General features: G+C 35.3%; 1 protein-coding gene across 4 annotated transcripts in view; it reads left to right on the top strand.

Moving 5' to 3' along the window:
• Positions 1–27,240, top strand: part of ZCCHC7 (zinc finger CCHC-type containing 7) — a 192,276-nt gene extending 165,036 nt beyond the window's left edge. For all 4 annotated transcript variants that reach the window (XM_006911571.3, XM_025046544.1, XM_025046545.1 and 1 more), the window contains 4 exons: positions 1,020–1,055; positions 19,475–19,570; positions 24,159–24,276; positions 25,999–27,240. In XM_006911571.3, coding sequence (XP_006911633.1) covers positions 1,020–1,055; positions 19,475–19,570; positions 24,159–24,276; positions 25,999–26,447 — 699 coding nt within the window. In that variant the 3' untranslated portion in view covers positions 26,448–27,240. The remainder of the gene's footprint in view (positions 1–1,019; positions 1,056–19,474; positions 19,571–24,158; positions 24,277–25,998) is intronic.
• The last annotated feature ends 695 nt before the right edge of the window (positions 27,241–27,935 follow it).

Here is a 27,935-nt window from a genome sequence, read left to right as displayed (position 1 = left end):
TATGGATATACATATGTGTGTATATACACATTTTTAAGCAAAAGCTATAAATTCACATTTACTTTAAGAATTGCCCTTAGTTGGCAGTTTAATTTATTAGAACCATTAGCATAATATGGTTATTATTTTTAAAATATTTCTGTCATCAACAGTTCTTTTTCTGAGAAGATTATAAACCAATCAACTATTCATAAAGAGCCTGGTTAGGAAAAGTGTCTCTTTAACAGAGTCATACTTCAGGTGTAAAGAAAGAAGATTCATATGTGTATCCACAAGAAAATATCTTCTAGCCGGTTTTTGTTGATGTTCCTCTTGTTTTTTTGTTTTGTTTTGTTTTGCAATCAGCTATTCTGGTTTCAATAATCCGATCTTTTGCAAAATTTTTGAGATCTTATTGGATTTTTTAAAGTTGTATCTCTAAAAATATGAAGATGGAGAAGACTCGACTTTTAAGGGGAAAGACATAGACTTTAGATTCTTGACATTTTTTGTTTTGTTTTAATTCCCTTTTTGCTCTATTACATAGAGGAGTGAAAGTTAGCAGCAAGTGTTTAGGTAAAAGATGGTAACAGACATCAGAAATATATAACCACAATGAAGTCTTCCTAAAAGCAGTTGCTATTAAATTGCTTTCTATCATACTACCAAGGTTCAAAGTATTCTTTTAAAAAGTGTTCTTGGTGAGTCTTATTGATTTTGACCACTGCTGTTCATTTATCAGTTTAACTGAGTTATGGCTCTTAATCACATCTTAGTGCCCAAAACTTCTAACCCGAAAAGAAAAAAAAGAGAGAAAACTTTGTTACTGGCTTTCTGACAATGGCAGGGAGTGTGTTAAACCAGTGTAAAATTCAATTAAACTGTCTAGCCAGGTTTTTGAAGCTGAAATGCAGACCCTTTCTGTTAAGCTTCTTATTTTCCTGTGACCGACACCGGTGGATGCTGGGTTATGCCAAAACCAACAGGCTGTAAAGTACCTTGTTTCATGCTCCCAGCTGATCAATATTTTTATTTTCCAGGCTTGCCCAGAAATCTGGAGGCAGTATCACCTAACAGTGAGTAGAAACACCTTTTTTATTTTCCCCAAGACCTAGCCTATTTACCCTTCTCTGAACTGCTGACCATAAAATATAGACAAGCATCTTCTACTGGAAGATAATAAACATCTGAAGAGTTTTTGCACTGAGAGAGCAATAATATACTTTTTCTATTCTCCCCTGCCTACCACTTTACCCTTTATCTTCCTGTTCTTAAAAGATTTGGTTGGTTTTTTATTACTCACATCATTTAATGATTGCATCATGTTATCTCTCAGTCTTCCCAGACTACATTCATTAAATTAAAGGCGGGCAAGTATGCTAGGAGCCATAAAAAAAATAATAGTAATCCAGTGTCTTTAAAATGTTGTATTATCTACAGTCCATAAACATATAGTCCACGATATCTTCCATTGTCATTTTTTCTGGCTTTACTGAAATATTTACATGTATATTTTAATAAAGCTAGACATATAGTTAATTCAACTGTCATATCCTTAAGCCCTTCTTGACTTATTCAAAGTATATAAATATGTGCTTAATACCCTTCAAGTTATTCAATTCTCTGGTTTCCTTTCATTGTGATTTTAGGCTAAGTAAAAGCAGAAAACAATTTAATATGGAACTGTTGACTGAAGCTCAATATTGTGAAGTCAGTTCATTTGTAACATTCAGCTTTATTAATTTCAATAATTCACCATAGCACTACTAGTCATTTCTATTAGTATATTAATTATGTTGTGTGGAGCAAGAAACAATAAAAATTACTCTTGTAATTATACAGTTATACAGTGTAATTAAAAGCTGCTTCTTAAAGTTTAACATACTAAAAAGTTTTATTTATAGGAAAACAGTAAAAATAGAAAGGGCAAAGTTTTTAAAAAACATGTGTTCTTACTGCTCTCCTTTTATGGAAATCAAAAGTAAACCAATAAATAGACTCATACTACCAATATGTTTGTCAAAGGCCCAAGAAGCAAAGAATCATATCAGATGGTTTGTTTCTACATTCTGTTATCACTGCTTAATTTATTTAAAGATTCTCAGTAGAAAGCTGTAATTCCTCAACTATCCCTCAATCCTAAATTGGATTTTGTTAAAATCTTTAGTGTTACCCCCACCAACATACACACACACCCTATATATATTATACATATGTTATAGATATAAATTATATGGCTACATTATATCTATGCTCATGTATCAGTTTTTTATCCTAACATGGTGAAATCCTTATAGCCTAAACTTGATTGGAATCCAGTCATATATTATACTTTCAAGATCACAGTCACTCTTTGTATACCATTTTTTTTAATCAGCATTTTTATTAAGTAATAGCCTAATGGATTTGACGTTACATTTCTTCTTCCCCCACCCCCCCACCGCCGAGAATTCCAGTCTTGAAAATTTGAAGTGTGGGAAATACTATTTTAATGACATTCTTTTCATTATCTGCACCTATGTTCTTTTATATAACTGACATAAAAGAATAGAAATTAGACTTTAGCATCAGATAATTGTTTGAAGGTTTATTTAAAATTATAGTTTTTAAAAATCATAAATTGTAAAAAGAATAGTTAGGAAAAAATAAATGTAACAAAATGAATTCCCTTTGGGGGAATTATAATATATTCTTTCTATAGGTATAACAATCACTTTGAAAAATCTATTTGTCTCTGTCTAGAATCCTGATTAATTTTCAAAATAATATTGTAACTATCACATTTCATAATTATCAAGTTTAAATTAGGAATTAGGGATTGGTTTACTATGCAAGTATAAATGCAAAACTTGTATATTTATAAACATGTACATATATATCAATCCATCTAAAATAAAATAGTTAAATAATTATGTATATAGGCAATATCCAAATGTGTGCAATTAGGCAGTATTTAATCCTGAATAAAAGCAAGATGCATGGTGAATTTAGCCATCTTCAGCTCTTTTACTAGGCGATGGACTGCCATCTATTGACTCATAGTAGCCCTCACACTCACACATGAATGTGGTATCAGTCAGAGCAGTGACTGAGTAATGAAGCCTGGGTTAGAATTGCTACTGGATATTCATTTAAACCAGTTGTCTTAAAACTCTGGAAATTTCTACACTTACTCATTGATTAATTTCTTTTCTAACCAAAAAGTGTCCATTTCTCACCCCAAAGGGAACTGTGTTTTTTGTGGGGAGAAATTGATTAGTATATTCAGTTTGGAAATGTTTACAATTGAGAACTTTTCAATTGTTTTTATCTGCCTTCCAGTAAGGAAAACTAGAAGAACATTTACACAGCCTAAAGTTTAGCAACTACAATTTGAGGTCCATCCAAGAATCACTTTCTTTAAAAAGAAAAAAGAAAAAAACTATAGGTCAGGTTAAACATATTATTTTTCAAACACATAAGAGAGAGAGTGAAGTTGATTCATATAAGTGGACTTGTGAAACGTTCCAAATCAAAAATTTCTTAAAACACATTCTAAAAGAATATTAGAGAAGAAACATGTTCAGTATTTTCAGCAATTTCATGAGATCAAATAAAGCCTCCTTAATAACGTGTATCTAAATAGAATAGCTTTTTAACTAAACTTGACTAGATTTCACTATGTTAATAAAAACTGACCATCATTCTAAAGGGTACATGCTAATAAAACTCTAAAACACTACCTATATATCCCTATAGATATGTTATCTGACTATGTCAGTTTTCTTGATATATTTTAATAGCTATAGCATTGTCATATAATTAATAACTTTAGATTATCAATTTAGAGATCTTCATGGGAAAAAGAAAAAACTGTGATTTTTATTTAGCAATTAAGTAATTTTTCCAAATAGTTATGTATTTATCTCTTTCAAAAAATATTTAGAAAAAAATTTAAATCTTCAATAATATAGCACTATTCTTGTATTTTAATTTTTGTTATATTTTTAAATTTTGGTAAAGCTTGACTTTGAATATTCTTTTCCATCTTTCTAGGTAAAATTTCCCTCTATTCAAGAAAGAAAGTCCCTTCCCCCATCCCCAGTCATTTTTAGTCTCATTTATATTAAAAATCCTAGGCCAAAATGGCCACCAACAGAGTTTTTACAACCAACAGAATTTTTAACTAGTAGAGGTTATAATTTGATAGGCTTTGGACATTCATTAATCTTGATTTTAAACTACTTAAAAAAGTACCCAGAACTTTGCAATTTGGGGACCGTATGTGGACCAAAAGAAACAAAAAAAAACAATACATCTTTTATGTTAAATTTTGCGCTTAGATTTCTTTGTGTGCGTTGTTAAACTGTGTTACAACTTGCTACCTTTTATTTTAACTAAAAGTTTAAGCAGAAAGCAAATGCAACCTTTTAGGACGAATTATATGAAAAATAAAATTTTTTATGTAATGTTGAAATGCCTTGAATTCACATTTCACAAAGAAAAATACTGGCTCTCAGGGAAATGGCGGGGAGCAGAGTTTCTGGCTTTCCTTTCTAGCCTGGGAAAGGCTTGTGACCAGAGGTTACTAGTAATTAACCTACCCTCAGTTAGGTCTTACCTGAACTAGTTAGATGCCAGAGTATATCATAGACCATAATTAAAAATACCATTTCATTTTGCCACTCAGTTTCCTCTCCTTACTTGGAAACATCAATTTAGAAATGTATTTTCACAATATGGAAATGAGATTTTTATATGAAACAAGAATGTTACTTTCTAAAGCATTCTATGCTGTACCGCAGAGTAGGTAACCTTAAATGTCAACTTTTAACTTTAAATTTAACGTTAGAATCATGTTTTATAGTCCAGAAGAAAGGAATAAAAAAGAATTTGATTGTGAGGCTATAGCTATACAAAAGTCTTTATCCTAGAATTGTGATGTAAGATAGGGTGGGTAACAATTTTGTAATTGTCTAATACTAAAATTGATTTTTTAAAAAATAAGTTAAAATGAGAGAGTTTCAAAAAGTCATCCTCAAGCTAGAATTTTTTCTTTTTATGGTGGGGAAAAAAAACCCTCTCTCTCTTAATAGGATATCCAATGGGAGTCCTAACTATCTATCTATCCTTAGCTATATAAACAGAACTGCAAAACCCACAGGAACCCCATTCACATGGTAGATATCAACTGATAGGTCTTTCGTGTGTGTGTGTGTGTGTGTGTGTGTGTGCGCGCGCGCGCGCGCATGTGTAAGAAAATGAAATTTGTTACATGCTGTATTTTAAATAACTCCAAAATACAGAGAGAACTAGGCCTCTATTTTGGAATTACTTAAATTAACTTTTTCTTTGTACCATTTTTTGAGGCCTGGCATACAGATTATCCTAAACTAACACTTTGATAAATTCATTTATTTTCGTATTTTAGTTCACTCTGCCAGCTTCCTTAAGAACCAGGAGTACTCTTATTTAAATTTGTAGTTTTTTGTTCCTCTCTTTATCTGGTGTCACTCTTTCAGTGTTTTGATTGGTTAAGTGTTGCTATTGAGATACTATATCTCTTTCAGATTTTCAGTTTAGTTTTCATTAAAAATACTCTTAGTACTAAAACACTCCTGAGGTGAATGTAATGGTGCTCTGATGATTCAGAAGGCACGTGACTGTTTTGTAGTACCTCAGGGTCATCTTTCCATTGTAGTACTATAAAATAAATCAGACTGCTTTATATTTAAAGTTCCTTGGTGTCTGAATAAAAAGAATTTTCTGAATAAGCATTGATAACTTTGTTTCTAATACTCCATCTGTGATAACAGATAGAAAATACATTTGAACTGTGACTAAAATTTGTAAAGATTTTTCAAATGGAAATTTTATGTGAATATTTTTATATTTATTTAAATACCATGTTCTTAAAGAATTTAGTGTCAACATTTTGCTAGTAATTTTTTACATCAGTCTTCACCTTGTTTTGAATTTAGTATAAAAAATAGTAATTACTACATTTACAGAGTAGGTCAACTAATTTTTTTTTGTTAATCTTTATTTCCACTGGCATGTTGGGCCACATTTTGCCAGAACTTATCATTGGAAGCAATTGGAAAATGCAATTTCAAAGCAAATGAAACCTGGAATTATCAATCTCAATAAATGAGATTCATTTAAAAATAAATACAATTTGCCAAATCATCAAAAAGCAATTTTCTAAAGCTTCTGTAACAAGAAGGGGAAGAAAGTGAATGTTGTGAATTATAAATGCACATGTTATTTTTCCTCTCACAGTGTTTCCTCAGACATTTAGACAATTTGTATACAAACTTATTTTTGAATGGGAGTAGAGTAAAATTATTTAGATTTAGATATAATTTATTTCTCTGTATTGGAGCACATGGGAGAACCTTTATATTTCCTTCTTTTCAAAGAAATATTGAGGTGTCATCCCCTTCAGAGAGATTCTCAACATATTTGATTTTCAAGATTTTAATGAAAAAATTAATTTGTTTTAAATGGGAAATCAATATGGCATATTGCAAGCAGGTTTTTTTTTCCTTGTGTTAATATATTTAAATACTATCAGTGCTTTATGACAATAATTCTAATCTAGATTTAAGTATTTCAGATAAGTAATGAAAAGTATGCAGCATTCACACAGTTTAGAGAAGATTTATTATAAATGTTTTGTCCTAGAAGCAGCTGTGGTTTTGCCACCTTCTAAATATCTCTGATGTCCTAATTACCCATCATGGCGATTTCTGTTCATTTTTTAGGTGGTACATGTTACTCAATAATAAACTTATTGAACCTGAAGCTCTATTATCAACAGTAACTTCCTTTCTTCATTTGAACAAAAAATTTCTTGGTGCTTTTTTCTATATGAGCTTCAAGTTTTACTTCTATTTGAAAAACTTAAAGAAATACTTGTTGTAGTCTTTACTTTCTTATCTGTTAACAAGTGTTTCTCCTGAGGATGATAAAAAGATGGAAAATTACATTTGGACTCTTTACTATCCTTTTCTCTTTCCCAGGTATGTTCACCTTTACTTACAAAGGAATTATATAAGGGCAATTTCTTCTTGATAGTTAAATTTTGTGGTAATTAATTCCATTTCTAAGTACTTATAATTTTAGTATACATAACTTTTTAAAATCTTTTCCTTCTCAAAAAACACATAAATTATTCATAAAATCCCAAAGAAAACTACATTTTTTTACTTGCAACCCTACACTTTTAAATAGTGCCCCTGTTATGACAAAATGAATATAAACAAGTAGCCTGAGAATTTTCAGAATTCATGCAGTTTAACACTGCATAGTATCTGACTGTCTAATAAATTATAGTTTAAAAATCTGAAATGTTTAATGGTGCCTGTTCTTTGTCATGTTAACCACACATAATGAGCATAGAAGTATTTTGTAGAATAAATTTAGCATATTTGAGTGATTCTTTTTCGTATGTACTTTGAACAGGTGATTCATTCCATTCCTTAAGTAAATATATTCCAGATTTTTGAGCTTTTCATAATCTTCTCTGGATATTTCAGTGAAAGAATAAAAGTAAATAAAGTATCCTGGACCATGTGTGATATTTGTGTTAAAACATTCCTCTTAGTAGTCATGCATGTGAATGACGTGGTAGATTACAGTTAATGCCTGACAGGTCTTAAGTATTTAGGAATCACTTAGATACAGTCATGATCAGCCATAAAGTCAAGGGTTTTGGTTAATCTTTTAAATAATCTGCAGGAAAAGACTCCTGAAAGAACCCCTTGATTGTGGGCATGAACAATCTTTCTAAACTAGTGTTATATTTCCTTTTATGGTATAAACTGCAGTAGTTAAATTGAATTAAGTTATGGTTTTAAAACCTAAATCTCGACTAAAAGTTAATGAATTATTGATAAAAATCAGTCAGATTTTATTGAAATTCATTTGCCATTGATCCCCACGTACCAGAAAGTCTTAAAAGTTATGTTTTTGTACATTTGTAAGGATTTTCTTCCAGCTGTTTTGAGCTCAGCAATGGTCCTCCAAGACCAACAACTCTGGGTTTTAAGAAATATCAAAAATATTATATGGAGAAAAATGCTTTGTGTTTAGAGAGCATTTAACCAAAAAAAAATAATATCTTTGGAATTAAAGTAGACCTTCACCTTAATTGGTATACTAATACACTATAGATCACATTTCAAAAACAAAAATTCTTCCATGATAGTGTTCAGAAATGCATATTAGCTTTGTAAAAAATTCACACATGTAAATCAATTGGTAATAAAGCTACCCCATTATTTTCATTACTTTTTTTCAAAAATCATATAGCATCGAATCTGTTAGATTATAAGGTCATCTTTATAATTTTGTGATATGTTCATGTCTATAAATACCCATTCTTCATAAATATTTTTCCTTTAAATGTATTTGTGGATTACCCTACTTGCCTTTTCAGTTAAGGGGAACTAAGTTGGGGATAGTTTCTTAAGTTTGTTTAAACGATAAAATCTCAATTTTGTCTTTCTTGGGTCTCTCACATTTCCTTTCTTTATAGTTATGCCACATTTCTTCCTCATTTTACTGAAGTCCTTAGAAAAAAACATTATAAAATTGGGCTGGAAGGGCAAACTTATTTCTGAGGAAATTACTAGGGTATGTTTTTTATCATAAGGAAAAGAATGCCAGCTTTGGGGTTAGACATTGGTTCACATTCAGGTTCTTTCATTTACTAGATGTGCAAAACCTAATCAAAATATTTATCTTCTAAAATCCCCAGTTTCTTCATCTGAAAAATGGGGATAGCGCCTTCTAGGTTGTTGTAAGTATGCAGTGAGATGATAAATGTAAAGTACTTTGCACGATACCTGGCAAAGAGCCTATGTTCAACACTGAGCTCCAATACAGCAAACCCATAAACGCCTCACACCTGTAGAGATGGCCTCTGGGCTAACAGCCCAAACTCAGATTATTATAATGTCTTTTGAGAAGACTCGTTTGCCTAAGATAAGGAGATTCATACTGACCTCTTTACTCTCAGTCTCATAAAAATGTTTCCTTGTTATAGTCATTAAAATACAAGCAGTATCTTATTAACAAAATTATTTACTTCAGTTTTCATTTTTTAATTATGTTTGTCTTCTCTAGATAGGTACATGAGTAACTTTTAATTAAATACAGCAAATTATTTTCTTAATTTGATTTGCTTAAAAATCATAAAGACATTTAAGAGTAGATCACAAAATTTTTTAGGCTTCTTCCTCTCTTAATAGAAATGACTATAAAATATGTGCCATATAAAGATATGATGATATCATATTGAAAAAATATATTAAGTTAATGTATAATTCTTAAATGGTAACTTCAGTGTCATCTGAATATAGTTATCTGTCATAAGCAAATGAAATTTCATAAATCTTTCCTTCCTTTATAAATAATGAGCATAATATGACATTGAATAATTCTCACACACATACACACACACACACCAATGATGATACTTTCTGCTAGGGATAGAGGGTTTATGTTAATCAGATAAGGAATGAAACAAATAGCATATTAGTTTTTTGCACTTCAGGTAAAACTGCTCAATGTTTTCATATGATTGATGCCAGAAACTCTACTGATTTCACAGCAGAATGTTGAGTTATAAGAGCTTGGTCAGTTGTTTTGCAGACACCCACCCATATTCTCATATAGGTACAGAAAAAAAGGCAACACAAAATTAAGCACTTTCTCAGTGCATGCGATTTGTATTCTTTCAAAGAGCATTCCTATTCCATTTTTGTTATTTATTTTAAGACAAGCAGAAGCTAAGATGGAGCATATTGTAAAAGCGAAAAAGGTCTCTTTTAAATAGGTCCTTACAGCTGTGGAATTCCCTGCCTTTGTGACTGATAGTTAAGTATTTTTCAGTAGAGTAAGCAGGGTTGGGTTTGGTTGGGGAGGGGGAGTGGGGAGTACTGTAGAGTATAAGTCATGTGGAGTTATGGTAAAAATAAAAATCTTGGGGTTTATTTGGGTCCCCTGTGTATAGACTAATAAATATAATAAAGCTACAGTTCTATTACTCTACAGTTTTTCAATTATGGTTTATGTACAATTGTACGTAAAATATATAAGCAGATTTGAATATGTTAAGGACTTCCTATGGTCGGAGGATGTATATTAATGTGCATTCTGTGTTTTATAGTCCACCCCAATAAACATTCACATAAAATATCCATGGATTCACGCATGTATGTGTTCTTTTCTGTCCCTTCCCCCCAACATCCTGTCTCCACGCCCCCCTCATCTCCACCCTGCATCAAAGCTTGTGGTCCTTTTCCATCCGTATACTAAAAGGTTCTTTGTAAACCAGGCCATTTGTCCATCATTGTTTGGGATCCAAACAGTGGTAAGATACCCTGTCACCGATCCCGCGTGCTATGAATGGCAGCTCCTCTCCGGACAATTGGCGGAGGGGCCGAGAAATATTCCTGAGAGGATTATTTAACCTTTCAATTTAGAGGGCACAAAGCCTGGCTGATTAATGAACTTTCTGATGGGCGCTGATAAGCGGATCTATTTCTTTATTTCCCCTAAAAGTGATTCCTTCTCCTGTCCATATTACTATAATCTTAAACATAAAATGTGGCAAATAGATTAAAAAACAGCACTAAAGAGTTTATCTAGCTGGCAAACTGAAGGAGCTAAATTAAAATTGGTAATGACAGCAGTGGCTCAGCTTCATATATGGTTTTTAAATGCACTGTGTATTTTGAAGAGACTTATTCTCCAGTGCGCCTGGTAATGACTGTTTTTGGTGCACAGTCTGGGGCTGGCTTCTGTTATCCCCACCCCGCCCCCTCCCCCCAAAAAATGAGTTGTGTTATCTGGATGGCTGCAGACACATACGCATCCCCCTTTCTCACTGCATGGGCAGACAAGGTCGATAGCATTACAAGGTATTTGTGGCAGTGCTTGTTTCAGTTTTCAGAGCTGCCAGTTTCCAGGCGGATTTGAATTACAAAAGAAGAAGCTGGCATGAAAATTGAAAGGTTTTATCGGCTGGTCTGAAGCCTCATAGCACATTGCTTATTTATGCAGTCCATTTGCACCAGGAAATATAAAAAGGAAATACATTTTTAAAATAAGGCCATAAAGACCCAGATATGTTTAAGATGGCAAATAAAATATAGATACCTATAATATCTTTCCAGGAAACGATTTTCACTTAATGTTGCACATTACTTCAGAAGAGCATTTATGTTGCTGTCATAAATTTGTGCATTTGTGTCACTATGTAGGTAGTCTCTGGGGATTAAGAAGGAAGCCTTTGCTAACTTACTTTAAAATTAAAATAGACGGAGGGATAGCTCTGCAGTTTGAGAGCTGCATTGGAAATATTTAAATAGGGTGGTAAATTAAACTTAAACTAACATTTTTGCATTCCATGTAAAATTAGCTATGGCCCAGTGAATAAATGCCACTACCTTTGGAGAAAATTGGGATGCTTTTAAGCCATGAAGATTTGGAGCATTCAGGGAGTGAATTACTGTGATCCTTACTGTCTTGCATATGTTCATTGTTCTCCGTTTACTGGGGTTTTCTTGTGTTGTTGGGTTTTTCTTTTTGGGGCAGGGTTCATTTACAAAAAGAGAAATCAATAAGTTTAATAGCTTCTTTTTATAAAACTTGTGTCTCATTTCTTTTAGTCTTCAAATCTTTTGCCTTTTAGATGTTGCCTCACAATGTCGGTAATATATTATCTTTTCACTGTTGGGAGTTATACCAGCAATTTACCTCTATTCATATAACTTCAGGGTAGTTTTGACTTATTAAAAAAGACACTTGTGCAATCCCTTACACTCTTGGTTACACAAAATGAAGATACAAGTATACAGATGTACAATACTGCAAAGCCTTGGGTAATTAATGGTTTTACCACTGGTTATTTGTAACCTTCAGCCCACTGGTTTGTAAACTTAGGAGTAGCCAAAAGAGAGGTATGGGGGAAATTATGTGTACATAGGAAATATCAAATCAATAAAGCAACACTCTTTATTCTGCCGCAATTCAGATGAACACTGTTTTAGAACCCATTTTCCAATAAAGCAAATTACTCTCAGCTTAACCATGAGAGATGCAATTTTTTGCAATTTTCATTTTCACCAGTGTCTGGTACCTTTTTCATGTTTTCATGACCTGGACTAATTACTTCATGTAGTTTTTTTTTTAACAGAGAAAATATCAAAAGCGTACACGTCTGCTGCATGCTAATGATGTGCTGTACATTTTTTCATGAATTTTCATAAGGATTTTTTTCTACGTAGCATGTGTGGCTTAATGATGTAATCACCCGATAGACTAGAAAATGCTCCAAAGAAGACGTTCCGGTCTGTTGTGTACATAATACATGTTTCAGAAATCTGCCTAATTAAGGAATTACCCGATGGAGCGGGAGTCTGTTGGGTACATGGCGTCATTTTTTTTAACACATAGAAAATCTAGGTGTATCATTATATAAGGTGCTTTTAATTGCATTTTAGAATTGGGGAAAATTAGTAGCAATATCCACTGGAATACAGTTGAATTTTTTTCACTGAGAAAAAAAGCAAAGCTTAAAGAATTTCATAAAGGAAGCTTTGTTTCAAAATAATTTCAAAGCCTTTAGCTTGGAAAGAAAAATTCCTCCCAATATTCGTCAAAGGGAAGTAATACTGTGAATATTTGCCAGAACACTGTGCAAATGGAAGGCTTTGTCCAAAACCATGGTTGGAATAGACCTGGAGTTCAGATCCCCAGGTACGAAGACCCACCCCTGAAAAACACTGAAAAGGGAGGAGCATCATTTGTATCTTTGGTCATGTGGGATCATCATTTTTGCCTTCTCACAGACTCAGCTTTGGTTCAGTTCACTGCAACTGTTTGTCCAACTTTTAAGTTTCTTCTTTTGATTCCTTTAGGCCCCAGATGTGATTTTTCTTGATTATATACCGGTTACCTTTCCATTGGCACTTATATTGTAAACAATACCAAAGGAGAGCATAAAACTAAATAAAACACTTAGAAAACTATATCTGACCTCTAGAAGAAGCAGTAAAAATAATATCTTTAAACAGGAGAAGAAGTATATATTTAATTCAAACTTCTGTTCTGCTTAAATGTCAAATTCATACCATTAGGTTCCTTCTTCAACTAATGGACTTTGACTATGACGGCAAGCTTTTGGTGTGGGGTAACATTTCTTTAGAAATGTTATTTGATTACTTGGGTTAGGTTTTTTTAAAAAATATATGAATGCAGGAGGCTTGTGCTATTAGTGAGTTTATTGAAAGAATAAGTCGATTGGAAATACTCTGAAAGAATAGGTTCTCAAGCATGAAAAGCATGTGAATTTAAGAGGTGTAAGTACAAATGTAACTTGTTCAGAAAGACTGGAATTAACGCTCAGTACTTTACTCAATGTTACATTTGGTCGTGAATACATTTACCTCAGGTATTTAATATATTTACTTTTTAATATATGTTCATATAACAAATTGGATTAATAAATAAAAACATATAGTCTAGTCTTTAAGCATGTGTATGATTATAAAAAATAAGTCCATTTTGCGGTCACAAGAGTAGAAAATTCCCTTTAATTAGTGAAATTGATTACACACCCTATATAATAATGAGCTTCAACAAGATGCAAGCCCTCATTGGATCAAAGTCAGTTTAGATAAGGACAGCTCAAGGTCACAGAGGGAGATGCCCAGCAGGTTCATTTGCATAAAAAATTACTGTTAGAAATAGGACACTGAGGCAGCTCTGGCGTTTTGATCTCTTGGCCTTTGTCATGGAGATTCCTAGTAGTGAAGGGAGTAAGGCCAGTGTCCCAGATAATGATTAACTGTTTTAATGGCATTCATTCATTCATTCCGCACTAACTACTCATGCAGAAAAAAGGGTTATGTAAAATGACATTAGAAGAAAATCATTTGTAATCGTTGCATCGGGCTGCACTTTGAGGAGACATTAGGAGTAAATCCGTGGCGTGGTAGGCTTATGCTTTATCTTCTGATATTTACTGAGTTTACTGGTGCATGAAAAGCTTTCAGCAAGAATAGCAGATGGGATGGACCTTTCATAGGTAATGCTATCTATCAGGTTATTACTTCTATATATTGATAGTAAAGTAATCTCCAAGATATCACCCTACAAATATAGATTATTTAAATGTTTGTACAAAAAAAAAAATAAAAAGAGCTGCTTTCATAAATAGTTCATTTGGTATCCATCAGGTCAAATAAAGTCTTTAGATAAATTTTTAACTTAAAAAAGTTCTATAAAACTACATTCGTTCCCTGCGTTTAACTTTTCAACCACAGTACAGGCAGGTATGACAGAACCCTGAACTTAGAGCTAATCAGTTGACACATTCTGCTTTAAATTGGACCTTTACTGTTAATTAAAAATAAAGACATACTCCAAGGCAGAAGTATTGAGTCACAGATTTATATTTCTAACACTTTAAATAGTTTTAAGATTTTTGTTAGATCATAGTATGAAAATTTGTCCATTGGAAATTGTTATTGAGTTTTCACTACTGTATTCGAATACAGAAATGTTCTCTAATTAGGTAAGATCTAGGCTGATTTCATTCCTATTAAGTCCTGGTACATGATAGTTTATTAAAATGAGAGTACGTAGATAGCGTTTGTCGTGTCATTTACTAATTAATTATTGTGAAACAGTTTAGAATGTCGTAGCACAATATAAATACTGTTGCTGTTTTTATTAGTAATAATGGAAGTTTTTAACTAGTGAGATTTATTCAGATGAACAAACATCAAAATGTTTGTTCTTCATCTGGGATCATAAATGAACAGTGGGGCTAAATTTGAGGCTTTTTGAATGAGATTACTTTAAAATAAAATAAATTTCAACATGAACCATGCTTTTAAAATCTCAATTAAAAAATATCTCTTTATCCCTGATACTGTTAAGACTGAATTCTTGTTCTCTGTATTACTAACTCCTTCCTGATTCTGCCAGAACATGCACCATACTCTCAATGTTAAGTAGGGGAAACACTTAGGAAGTTGTGTTAATTTATTCAGGCTTTTTAATATATCAAAGCATAATTTTACAGGTTGTCTTTTAGTGACTAAAATGTATTAGATGCTCACTATGGGCCATGTACTTCATATATGCATTACCTCATTATTCATTTATTAATATTTAATGAACTACTACTACAAGCCTGTCCCTCTTCCAGGATCTGAGGTACACCAGTGGACAAAACAGAAAATCCCTGTGAGACAAAACAAGTAAAATATATAGTATGTCAGATGCCATGGAGTTAAAAAAAAAAAAAAAGCGAAGCAGGATAGAAAGCACCAGTTGGAGAGAGCTAGCTATTTTAAATACGATGGTCAGGAAAGCCTTACTAAGATGACATTTAAGCCAAGGGATGAAGGAGTATGCCATGTTTATCTGGGGGAAGAGTGATATAAGCAGACAGAACTGCATTGGGACTACCAGTAATTCATCAAACTTGGGCAATAAAATAAAGTCAGAGAAATTCCATAAAGCTTTTGCTCTGTGTCCTCAATCAGTAGCAGAGATTTTCAGCACCTTTAAGTGCTGAAAGCACCTTTATTGGCTACATAACTCATTTGCACTCTCTAAAATTTTGCAGTCTTTCACATCTACTCATTCAGCACCTATTTATTGAGCAGTTAGTATGTTCTAGGTCAGGTGTTGGCAAACTTCTCTAGTGAAGAGCCAGATAGTAAATATTTTAGCTTGGCAGGCCATATGGTCTCTTTCATAATCTGCCCCTGTAGCGTGAAAAGTAGCCACTGATAACCTGTGCCTGGCTGTGTTCCAATAAAACTTTACTTACAGACACTGAGTTTTAAATTTCATGTAATTTTTATGTGTTGCAAAATATTTTTGATTTTTTTATTCGTTTGAAAATGTAGGAACTGCTCTTACTTTGTGAGCCATATCGAAACAGGCAACAGGCCAGATTTGACTTGTGGGCCATAGTTTGCCAACATTTATTCTAGACTCTTGGCATAAGGGTAAATAGTGGACCAAACAAAGATTCCTGCCCTCATGTACTTTCCATTCTAGCAGTGGGGAGGCAGATAAGAAACATAATAACCAGTTTAGTACATTAGAAGGTGAAAAGGGAAAGGGAGATAAGGAGCACAGTGGCAGTATTAAATAAAGGTGGCTTTTACTCTGAGAAAAGATGATGGGAGTGAACCACTGGACAGCTGTGTAGTAGCGTGACTTTCCCTGCACTCTGTACTCTAAAGAGATACCAGAATTGCTGTGGGAGTATAGATGGCCCCTCCCATGAGGAAGTCTCTATTTGTATCCATACCTATTAAGTCAAGTTCTCCAGTCTGGATATCCCTGCTAATTTGGTTCTCACCAGCCCCCGCTCATCATTACTTCCCAATTCATCTTGTCTTTTTGCATAGGATTTGAGCCAATGGAATCTCTTTTTCAAGTGGAATAAACATAGCATATTGTCTTTCTCATCAATGAATCTAGAAATCTTGCATCAGAGATAAATTGCCATGTATTTGCACAAACATAAATAGAAAAATTTATAAACACATCAGTTTTTTAGAGAACATTTATTCGGGAGTGTGTATTCTTTTTATCATCAGTTTTAGTCTACTAACAGTTGCCACCTAGTTATTGAGCACCTACTGTTAGCTTCAAACTACCTTCTCATGTCACTTAAAATAAATGCAATGCTCAAAATAAATGCAACGCTCATCACCCTGATTTATAAAGCCCTAAGAGATCTGACCCCTCTCCACCTCTAGAATCTCCTCTTCTCCTGCTTTTCCTTCACCCACCACACTTCCAAGTTCACAGACGTTTTTCGGATATTGAAATATGGCAAGCTTATGCCCACTTTAGGGCTTTGCACTACTTGTTCCCCATGCCTTATGCCTACAATACCATTTCTTGAGTCACCAGATACTTGTTTTTTTCTTAAATACCACCCCAGTGAGAGTTTCCCCAAAACTCATTCACTCTCATTCCCATAACTCTATTTTGATTGCCTGCATGCCATTTATTACTATCTGACGTGTGTGTGTGTCTGTGTGTCTGTGTGTGTGTCTATCTTCTACCATGGAGATGTAAACAATGGTTTTTGTCTTGCTCACTTCTCAGTTACCTAATTGTAGAACACTAATTGGTGTGTATTAGGTACTCAGTATCTTTTTAATAAGTTAATGGGAAAATACATGCATATGCTCATGCCATGTGCCCAGTACTGGTAAATGTCACTGATAGAGGCATCCTTGGACTTATATTCTGCTCTACTTGTCCCCTTCCCTCCTCCTATACATAGTCTAGTTTCTTGAAAAAGTCATCTATGTTCTATTCTTCAGCATCTTTGTACTTGAACCCATTACAATCTGACTTGTGCCTCTACCCCTCAAATGAAACTACTCACAACAGTTTTCAGTCCCACACAACTTCCTGATTGTTAAGTCCAGTGGATTTTGTCATCTTCATCTGTAGCTTTTGACATCTTCATCCTTGAAACATTATCTGTTCTACTGTCACATCCATGACACCATTTCTTTTGGTTTTATTTCTTTCTCTTAAACTACATGTGCTCACGGTTAGATTTTGTGTCACATCAAATAACATAGTTACCTTTTCAGATGGAAAAATCATTTCTGCTTAATAATTTTTTGTCTTCTTGGTACCCTACTGTCTGATCTAGTTTGTAAACCACTGTAATGAGTACATGCTTATGTGCATACTTGTTAAAACTACGCTTAATGACTTTTAGCTAGTCTTAATTCATGAACCACATTTATTTGTTGGAGAATATAAGACATTTGTTAGTTGTGTTTTTTTATTATATCTCAATTAATAATAGCTGAGGTTGTAAATGCCATTTTGTAGAGTATTTGTAGTCATTTTCAGCAGAAAAGATCTTTCAGGCTATTGTCATCCTCCAGTATTCTATTTTAGGAAATAGGAGCTAAAAGTAAAGTTGTTTGAAGATTTCTATAACCTGTAAATTATTTTCCTATGTCAAGAAAATAAAACCTCCACAAACCACCTGTTAACTACACTAAACAACAACAAAATTAGTTGGCAGGCCAGTATTTTCGTTTTATATAGGATCCGAATAAAGAACTTTAGAAATAAACTTACCCAAGTTTATTCTCATTCTTCGGTACTCAAAACAACAAACAAACAAACAAACAAACAAAATGGGGAAAGGGTGAGAAGGGGGATTAGGTTTTTCTCCTTTTATTTAAAGCCCCTGATGCCTCACGGGTTTTGCTCAATCCGTCTTCTCCTTTCTCTCCTCTGGTTTCAACTTCTCCATCTCTGCTAGCTTTCACACGGTTCAGTTCTCTCCCATGCTAATAACAAACTCTACCAAATCCCCCTACTAAGTACTGCCCCATCTTATTCTGCCCCTTCTTAAAATCATCATATGTACCTACTGTCTCCTTTTCTACAGCTTCTATTCCATTTTTTAACATGTCTGATTATGAATTGTAATATACGTGATAGAAAGTACATTAAACGTGTACAAGTTAATAAATTAGTTATGGAACACACTCAAGTTATATAACACCACTATGTTCAAGAAATAGAAAATTGCATCTATCCCCAAACCCTCTGTGCACTATTCTCTCCCCAATGAAAGTAACCACCGTCCTGGCTTTTGTGGGTAATCACTTCCTTGCTCTTCTCTATAGTTTTACCACATTGGTATATGCATCTCTTCACTCTTCCACTCATTGCCCTGTACTCTTTCCACCTTCCCAGTGATTCCATAATTCTCACAATAAGTTATCCATGAACAATTGCCAAATCTAACAGGTTTTTCTCAGTTCTAATCTCACTAGGCCTCTCTACTATAATTGACCCTGTAGATCAGTTTATCCTTCTTGAAACTGTTCTCTAAGGTCTGTGATGACATTCTCCTGTGGCTGTGCATCCTTTATCCTTTCTTCTCTGCCCCTTAACTGCTGTTATGCCCAGGGTACCTGCCTTAGCTTGCTACTGCTCATACATACTGGCTAGGGCGATCCTGTTCACTCCGGTCGTTTCAGCCTCCATTATTCAGTGGATCACTTTCAGATCTCATCCTCAGTTCAAACGTGTTCCCTAAACGTTAACCTTATGTAGACGACTGCCTGATGGACAGCTCCACCTAAACACTCAAAATCCGAGACAGACTTCATTATCTTTCCCTCTAAATTGTCTCCTCCTCCTTTTCCTACCTTTGCTGAATTAGTTGTTGGCACCACTACTCACACAGTTCACCCAAGTTACAAACCTGGAAAGCATCCTGATTTCTCCTTTCCCTCATTCGCTGTATCTCTTTAGTATTCAAGTGATACCAGTTTTATTTCCTAATGTATTTCCCAGATCTGTTTCCTTATCCTTATTACTCTTGTAGTTTAGGTCCTCATCACCTCACCAGAAATTCCTAAAATGTGGTTATGATTTTCTTCTAACCTTTAATAAACTCTCACAAATATTCACGTTACAGACCAAACCCGGACCACCCAAAAAGCCGAAGACCCCTTCTGGACAATCAGCCTTAACGTATTGCTACAATTGTGGTCAAGAAGGCCATTACGGACACGTAAGTCAAAGTGGCATTTGGGCATAAAGCACTCTGTTGTTCAGGGAGTGGCTGCTAAAAGATGAACTCAAAAAGAATATACACCTGAATGCTTACGTTTTTATAAACTAACATCCTGAAGTAGCAATATATTTTCAGCTGATTTATTTTTCCCATCCCTGCCAGAGTCGCAGATCTGTCAGAGCATGTTCCTCTAATTGTTTTAAATATATGTGAATAAGTTAGGCTAAGACAAATACAGCTTATCAAGTCAATCAGACAAGTAATAGTAATCAACAGAATGGTCACGGTTCACATGAGTGCTTACGATTACCCTTACTCTGAAACAGCCAAATCATGACTTTAGATTTTCAACATAGTTCTGCAGTATCTCCAGTTTTCTGAAGTACCATGTTCAGTTAAATCTTCATCACTCACAAGTAAACTGTGACACTCACTAGTAGAAAGACAGAGGTTCTGTATCATCAACTAGCCGGCCTCTTTGACAAATGTCCACATTCCCTATCCAGCCTGAGTTTCCCCTAACCCCAACTGCAAGGGCCAAACTCTCTGTGCTCTAGATGCTGAGATCTCAAAACAGAAAGAACTTCTTGCTGTGAGGTGGGACTGAGGCTCCTAACTAGTTGTCTCATTAAGTGTGAATCAGCAGCAGCTCACTCCAGAGACAGGCTGCAATAAGAATAGACTCGGAGCCCATACATCTGGGAATCCTAAGGTAGAGGGCGAAAGGCAGTGACACAAGCAGGAGAGAATGCCTATAGAGAACTGCATTCCCAGTCTCCAGGTAGACTCATAACAGTCTAGAAACCAAAATAACCTAATATCCAATCAGATCTGACGACAGGAGGTAGACAGCATACAACGGTAGAGAGTCCTCAAAATGGATAGGGGTGTGAGCGGTAGGAGGGGGTGGTATCACAGGTCACATCTTGAATTCTGACCGTGGCATTTCACTTGTGCAGACTTCAGGGCTGGAGCTCTACAGTGTGGTGAGAGAGAAAGGCTGAGAAAAAGCGCTGGACAGAGTCCATCAACAGATCAGGTTTATCTTCCACATTGTGGCAGTAAGACTGTGGAGTAAAGGGGAAGAAAGCTAGCACGAAGTTCTGATCCTCATTTCTACTTTTTGCTCTGCTACTGATTTAACCATGTGATTTGAACGACCCACTTTTTCTCTCAGATCTCCAGTCTGTTTATCTCCAAAGCAAAGAAGTTGTAGAGAAAGATCTCTCGCCACTGACGTTTGGCTGCTGCATTCAATGTGATCAAATCCATAGTGTGGTAGTAAAGATGGAGAGACCCCACCATGTACCTGCTTCCCTTCTATAGAACTCACATTGAAAACCTAGTTAGAGAATACTTTTTTTTTTTTTTTTTTTTACAAAACTATCATTTCGAGATCTTTTACTGCTCTCTACATTCCTTCTTGTTGCCAAAATTCAGATGTAGCCAATACTGTTTAGGGAACATACTCACATAAGCAGTCCACTGCCACGCAAATCACATAGATGTACGGTTTATGCTTGCTTGCCTCTTTAGAGCAGAGGGGTATAATTTTAGCATTTATGTTTGTTCAGTTAAAGAAAAACAATTATAGTTGAACACATACGGCTTATTAGTCACTCCTGTTAATGTAGATAGGAAATATATTAAAAGCATTTGGAATTTATCCCTGAAATCTAGAGTTAGATCATTTTTAAATTATAATAAAGCAAATTTGGCAGCCTCATTGCTGCCATAGATGAAGAACTCTAGATTATCCACACTAATGAAGAAGATCAGTGGTGTGGCTAATCCAGAATAGTAGATAAATTATATAGCCAACTATCCATTGTCTGTGCTAATGGAGGGGACCAGCGATGTGGATAATCAAAATACAATTTACATTTAGCTTTGGAAAATATTTACAATACTGTATAGCTCTGTATAGTCACATCAGTCTAGACTATACAGGATCCAAAAAGGAGACTATGCAGGTCACTAAAGATGTCCGAGGACCGCTCCCCTTCAGTTTCAGAAATTCAGCTCTATTGATGTTATTGAATAGCTTCTTCGTGTGAAAGATATTGTGAAGTGAATGTGGCATCATCCTTCCCTAACTCTACTCACTCCCTAATTGGGGAGGCAGGAACAGTCTCAGGCAGCTCCACAGGAGATAAACTGCTGCAGGAACTGATGGTCACTGTATAGTGAGACTACTTCAGGAGGATGTGAAAGGTTGAGCGGGACCCTGGCAGTATGTCAGGATCTCTAGTACCTTGTGTAGTTGTAATTTGCTCTTGGTATTTTATGGTTAGAATCTGTCTTAGTCCATTCAGGCTGCTCTAAACAAACTACCATAGACTGAGTGGCTTATAAACAAGATACATTTATTTTTCACAGTTCTGGAGTCTGGGAAGCCCAAGATCATGGTTCCCACAGATTCGGTGTCTGGTGAGGGCCTACTTCCCCATAGAGGGCACTTTCTTGCTCTGTCCTCACATGGTAGAAGCATCCAGAGAGCTCTGTAGAGTCTCTTTTATAAGAGCATTAATCCTGTTCATCAGAGCTCCGCCCTCATGACCTAATCACTTCCTAAACACTCCATTAGGGGTTCAAGTTCCAACATAAGAATTTTGGGGGGACACAAACATCCAGACCATAGCAGAATCTTAGAACCAGGTCCTTCATGAACATCCTTTCTTCTAGGAACTTGGAACCACCATGGATAGCGGTTTATAGGAACAATTCTTTATGTTACCATATAGGTTTGCCTTATAACTTTCAAACTGCATAATATCCAGAAAGTCAACAACAGAATAAATCCAAAGACAGCTGAAAGAAGAAAATGATAAAGATAAGAACCAAAATTATTGAAATAGAAAGCAAAATTAGTAGCATCAACATAACCAAAAGCATAAAGGTAAAGTTAGATCTGATAATACAGATTAAATAATTCTCTAGAAAATATAAATTAATCAAAATGACTGAAAAACAAACCTACATGAACCAGTACCACTAAAGAAATTGAATTAGTAATCATAATAATCCCCAATGAAATACACCAGACCCAGATAGTTTTATAGTCAAGTTTTACTGAACCTTTGTTCAGAAACATAAACTAAGAAAACACTACTCCACTTATTCTGTGAAGCTATTATAACCTAAAGCCATCGCAAAATATTTACAGAATAATAACATTTTTATGAAGTCTGAACACTTCAAACTCACATTATTACTTATTGAAATATTCATTAGCAGTAAGAGTACAAAAACATGTAAGGATGGGAGACACCAACTTTAAGACGATGGCAACTTCTGGAATGGAAAAGTTACAAACGATTTCAGTTATATTGATAATGCTTTAATTCTTAGAGAAGAAAACTGAGGTAAATTAAGGTAAAATGTTATGATTTGATAAAGCTTAATGGTAGGTACAGATTTCCATTACTTTATTTTCAGTACTTAAGTGTATATTTAGAATGACTCATAATTTTTTGAGCTCAGCAAATGATGTTCCTAAGTGTATGTATGTACCAGCTTGGTCAGATATCTTAGAATTACAAATCAAGTATTTAATGTCAAAATTATGATAAATCAGATAAACTTTATGCAGATCTTTCATATACTTTCTTGCTAAGAGGTGTTCTAATTTTTCTTTAATACCTACCTAAGAAATAATAAACACTTACAAACAAATTTTAGGCCAGATGACAAAAGACAGAAATGGAAAAGTTCCAAAGGGAAACCTCTTTCAAAGAAAATTTAGCATTTGGTTTCAGACATGCAGAATGGGTGTGTGTCACAGATCCTAATAAACAAAGCCTGCTATATGGGGTGTGATTCAGGCCAACTATGTGGCTGTGGGAGCTGCCAGCTGACGGAGGGCCAGAGCCACGAGAGTAAGGAGCTGTCCAAGGCTGATGAAGAGCAGAGTGACCTCATCTTGAGTGAGGAAGCAAAAAGAAGAGAGGGTACCTTTGGGGTGTGTCAGAATCACCTAGGAGCATTTTCAAACTAGATACAACCCACCACCACCCTGCTCCCCACCATAAGAATCAACTGCCCTCGTGAGCAGTAAAAATTGAGTTAAAATAGCTTACAAACCACTTGTGTGGAGGGAAAAGAGCAGAGGGCTAAAAATGTATACCCACATGCAGGGTGTGAACGTGAAGAGAAAAAGAGGAGAAGCACCTGATGGAAGGCTGTTGAAGAGACAGACAAGCAAAGGTCTAATACAGCATAAGACCAAATAAAATAAACCCTCTAACAGATTTGAAGCATGTGCAGTGGGGACCCACCCACCCCCAGACATTGCTGTTACCTCTGACTCAGGGCGGGTTTGGCAGAGAAGATTGAAAAGAGATAAGGGTTTCATAGGTAAAGAAGTAAGGGAAGAAAATCCAGGTCTGAAAGAATAGCGTGTAAACATGATTGGGTGTTAGGCTGGGTGAACCTCCTAGAGTCCCAGCAAGACCACATCCTGCAGCCACAGGGTGAGTATCGGTGACGTGGGGCTCATCTGCGATTGCAGTGGTCCATGATCTTGTAAAAAGGTTGTCTGGACAGTGTGTCCTCGTGACTTCCTAATTTCACATACAATTTGCAGGAATGTGCAGAAAGGCGGATGTTTAACCAGACCTTTCCAACATCTCCATTCATCTACTACTATGACGACAAATATGAAATTCGGGAGCGAGAACAGAGAATTAAACGGAAAGTAAAAGGTATGTTATTAGACTTCTCGTTAGATCACCTTTGCAGTAGTTCCTAAATTTATTATTTTTTTGCAATGTCTTTGCCTGCTTTGAGGGTCATTGGTCAGCACAGAAAGTGTTTTTAATAATCACCATAGAAACTGGAACTTTGATCTCCAGAAATCGAATAACCACTTCAGAAATGTTGTGTTATAATCTATTCACAATAAACATTCTTCTAACATAATGATCCCATTTTAGAAAATAGCCGGAAAATACTTCTATCCATATATGTGCAGAATTCTTAAAGGCTCCTTTGAGATTTTTCTATTTGACTGGTGATTATTTTTTCCCTTTGTCTATCTCTAGTATTTTTCATGGAAAGAAAGGCTTTCTCTGCTAGATGATTTCTGGTAATTCCTGGAGCTTCCCAGGAAGTCATTTTTTTTTTTGGCCATGATTAACAAACAGAGCTCCAGGTCCACAGTCACCCTCTGTGCTTTCTTTATTTACTGTTGCTAACATAAAGTCCTTTCTCATCAAATTATGTAATAATATAGGCCTGTTTTCACTATTTCTGTTCTGTCTTGCAATATACTTCAAGATGGTTTACCAAATTATTTTTCTTGCTTTCAGGACAAAATAGTTCTGTGTTTTTCAAGTTAACTTATACGTTGTTGACTCTTCTGGCCTTTTTGTTATTCTTTTCCAGGCTTTTTTAAAAAGATTAAAAGGAAATTCACCAAAATGTCATCTCTGGATTAAAGGATTATGGGTGCTTCTGTTTTATTTTCTTTATACTTTTCTGTATTCTCCAAGTGTTCTGTAATGAGTGTTTATAAGTCTTATAATCAGAGAAAAAAACTTTATTTTTAACCTGTTATATTGGCAGCTCTGTGGCACAGATCCACTTTGAGGTTTGCTATGATCCATTGGAATTTTTATTTTATGCTGAAGGCTTTAAGGAATTAATTATTTTTGCTCTATATTCTAGAATTCATCTTTTTGTCCCCTAAATATACTACTTTGTACTTCGTTTTATTTGGGGCGGGGGGCACTTCTTTAATCCTTGAAGTTTTTATTGACATATTAGTTGTCATCCTTCACTGTAACCTTGTCCCCCACCTACCCTATCCAGAATCACTACCATCAGACGTTTGTAGTAAGAGTGCCAAGTCCTGACAAAATATACCATCAGATCTGGCCCCGAAACCTCTGAGATACACATGGTTGTACACATGTGCACACCAACTCTCCAAGCCAGCGATCTCTGCTCTAGAAAAATAATCTGTCCAGTCTGGCATCCACTTGTAAGTACTGTGGCCAGACTTTATCTGCAGAGAGGTATTGAAATGTCTTTTGAGACTATCAGAAGGACATTTTATGCATCTTGCTTCACGTTGTTGTCGTGGGCTTGAGTTGGTCAGACATGACTTTTCTTCACATAGCTAAGATGATTACTGCTCTCATGGGTCCTCATCTGCATCGTTTCATCTAGTTAAATTGTACCAAACAGAATAAAGATCATTGGACTTCTGGATGTTACCATTTTTAGCAATCAGAAATATAGAGCCACAACCATACAATTTTTAGGGAGTGATTTTTACCTTAGTAAGGACTCTTTAGAATGTCATATCATTAATGCCTTTAAATGTCTGACTTCCCTCTCTGCTAAGTTACTTACAGACCTGTGAAAGCTCTGCATGGACTGTCTAGCTGCAGAATATGCAGAAATACTTTCATATTTTCCAGAACTCCAGAAAAATGGAGATTTTCCAAGGCAGTTCAAGAGGCCTCATATGGAAGCAGCAAATCAGAGGTCCCACCATGATGCGAAGAAGAGCCAGGCCTCATGGAAGAACAACAGGTTGCCTCAAGAAAAGCAAGAAACCCAAAGAGGAACCATGAGCAGGAGCAACAGAGAACGTGATAAGCACAGGAAGGCCAGCAGGTGTGACGACATGGACGAGGACTTTCCCAGGGGCCCCAAAATCCACTCTCTTCCTGGCACTTTCAAAATCCAGAGGCCTCACAAGTCCTTTCAGCACTCACATCACCACAAATCAAGAGAAGATAAGCTGCCCAAAGACGGCAAGCGGGGCAAGCAGGGCAGGCATAGGAAGAAGGAGAGCTGCTTGGATGAGGATTACAATGATAACCTATTCCTTATTAAGCAGAGGAAAAAAAAGTCTAAACTGTGAGACAGCTTCCGATCTGTCTTTGCAGTGCCTGTCTGGTCCTCACGTCTACGACATCCTGGCAATATTTTCATTAACTATGAGTAAAGCGAGTGTTGTTGGTTTTTGGTTTTTTAATCTCAGCCATACCTAGAGCTGCTGAACAAAGACCGTTGGAGATCTGTTCTCTGTGTCTAAGAGGTTAGTAGGTAAGAAAACAGAAGGATAAACTTGTACTTCCCCTGTTCCAGTCTGTCATTTTTACTCAGAATCCTAGGAATAGAAAGAATTAATCTTTTCAAGAGAATTTTTGAAAATACTTTGAAAACCTAAAAGCTCATCAAATGTAATTCATCTGCAGTGTGAATATGTAAATTAAATCCTTGCAGAAATTAACGCTACTATGAAACATTCATTGATCTTTTTCAGCGTTATTTTTTTTTTAACATTGGAAAGAATAATAGCTATAAATCTAAATCCAGCTTTTCCTGCTTCAGAAGCCCCAAAGAGACAGGGAATCGGGTAAAATACAGGTAAGGATTCCATCCAGTGTAAATGTCACAAGATGGTTTTCTTGAAACAAGTGAAAAAGAGTCATCAAAAATTTTAACATAATCGCGAATCGTTTTTTACCATTTTTACAGCCACACTTCAGAAGACTGTCACTCAACTATGTGGAGATGAATTGTTTTAAAAATTGTTTTGTTTTCATGGGTTTTTTAACTGCCACAAAACTATACCGAAATTTTGTACTTGTGAATCTTTTTGTATTTATCAAAGCCTAATGTTAGAATAAAAATAAAATGTCTGAAATAGAGTAAATAAATGTGTCTGTTATGTAAAAAAAAAACAATGAGAGTGTGGGTGACAATGGGCATACTTAGGCTGGACAAGTGACTAAAGTTATTAAATCTCCGTAAACTGGGGTGAAATGCCCTTGTTGCCCAAGCACAAGTTCTGTGACAGAATGAAATGAGATGGAATCAGTTATCTAGGACAGTTTTATAGTTTTGGATTCTTAAATTTGTACTTTACTCTTCGTGAAGTACACAAACTGCTGTATGTCTGGTAGGATTAGCTCTCTTATCTTTTGGGGGAAAAGAGAATCTCTCCTCTCAAATCTACTTTCATATAAATGGTAGGTCCAATTCTTCAGTCCACACCTTCCCTGTGGCTGCCCAGCTTTCAGCTAAGTGTAAGAGGTCGTGGTGTGTTGGTGCCTGGCTTCTTGACATCGGCTGGGATTGTTTTGACCCTAAGGTCAGTGATCAGTCTTTCAACATCCTGCTAAAAGTACCAGCTGGCTTCATAGAGTGGTACGCCTTGAGATAATAGGCATCATTTCCTCAGTAGGACCTGGGGCAAGTGTGGCTTATTCTTGATGTGGTATGACTGGCATTCCTTCTAATGGGAGGGCATCTGCTTTAGGGGCGGAAATGGGATTGCCATTCTCTAGCGTCTTTTATACATAGAAGATCATTTGGAGCAGGGAAGAAAAGAAGCTCCTTTTCT

Source organism: Pteropus alecto, unplaced genomic scaffold, assembly GCF_000325575.1.
Source record: "Pteropus alecto unplaced genomic scaffold, ASM32557v1 scaffold114, whole genome shotgun sequence".
In the NCBI taxonomy this organism is placed as follows: domain Eukaryota; kingdom Metazoa; phylum Chordata; class Mammalia; order Chiroptera; family Pteropodidae; genus Pteropus; species Pteropus alecto.
Note: the sequence above shows the minus strand (reverse complement) of the source record. Positions and strands in the feature narration are given on the sequence as shown.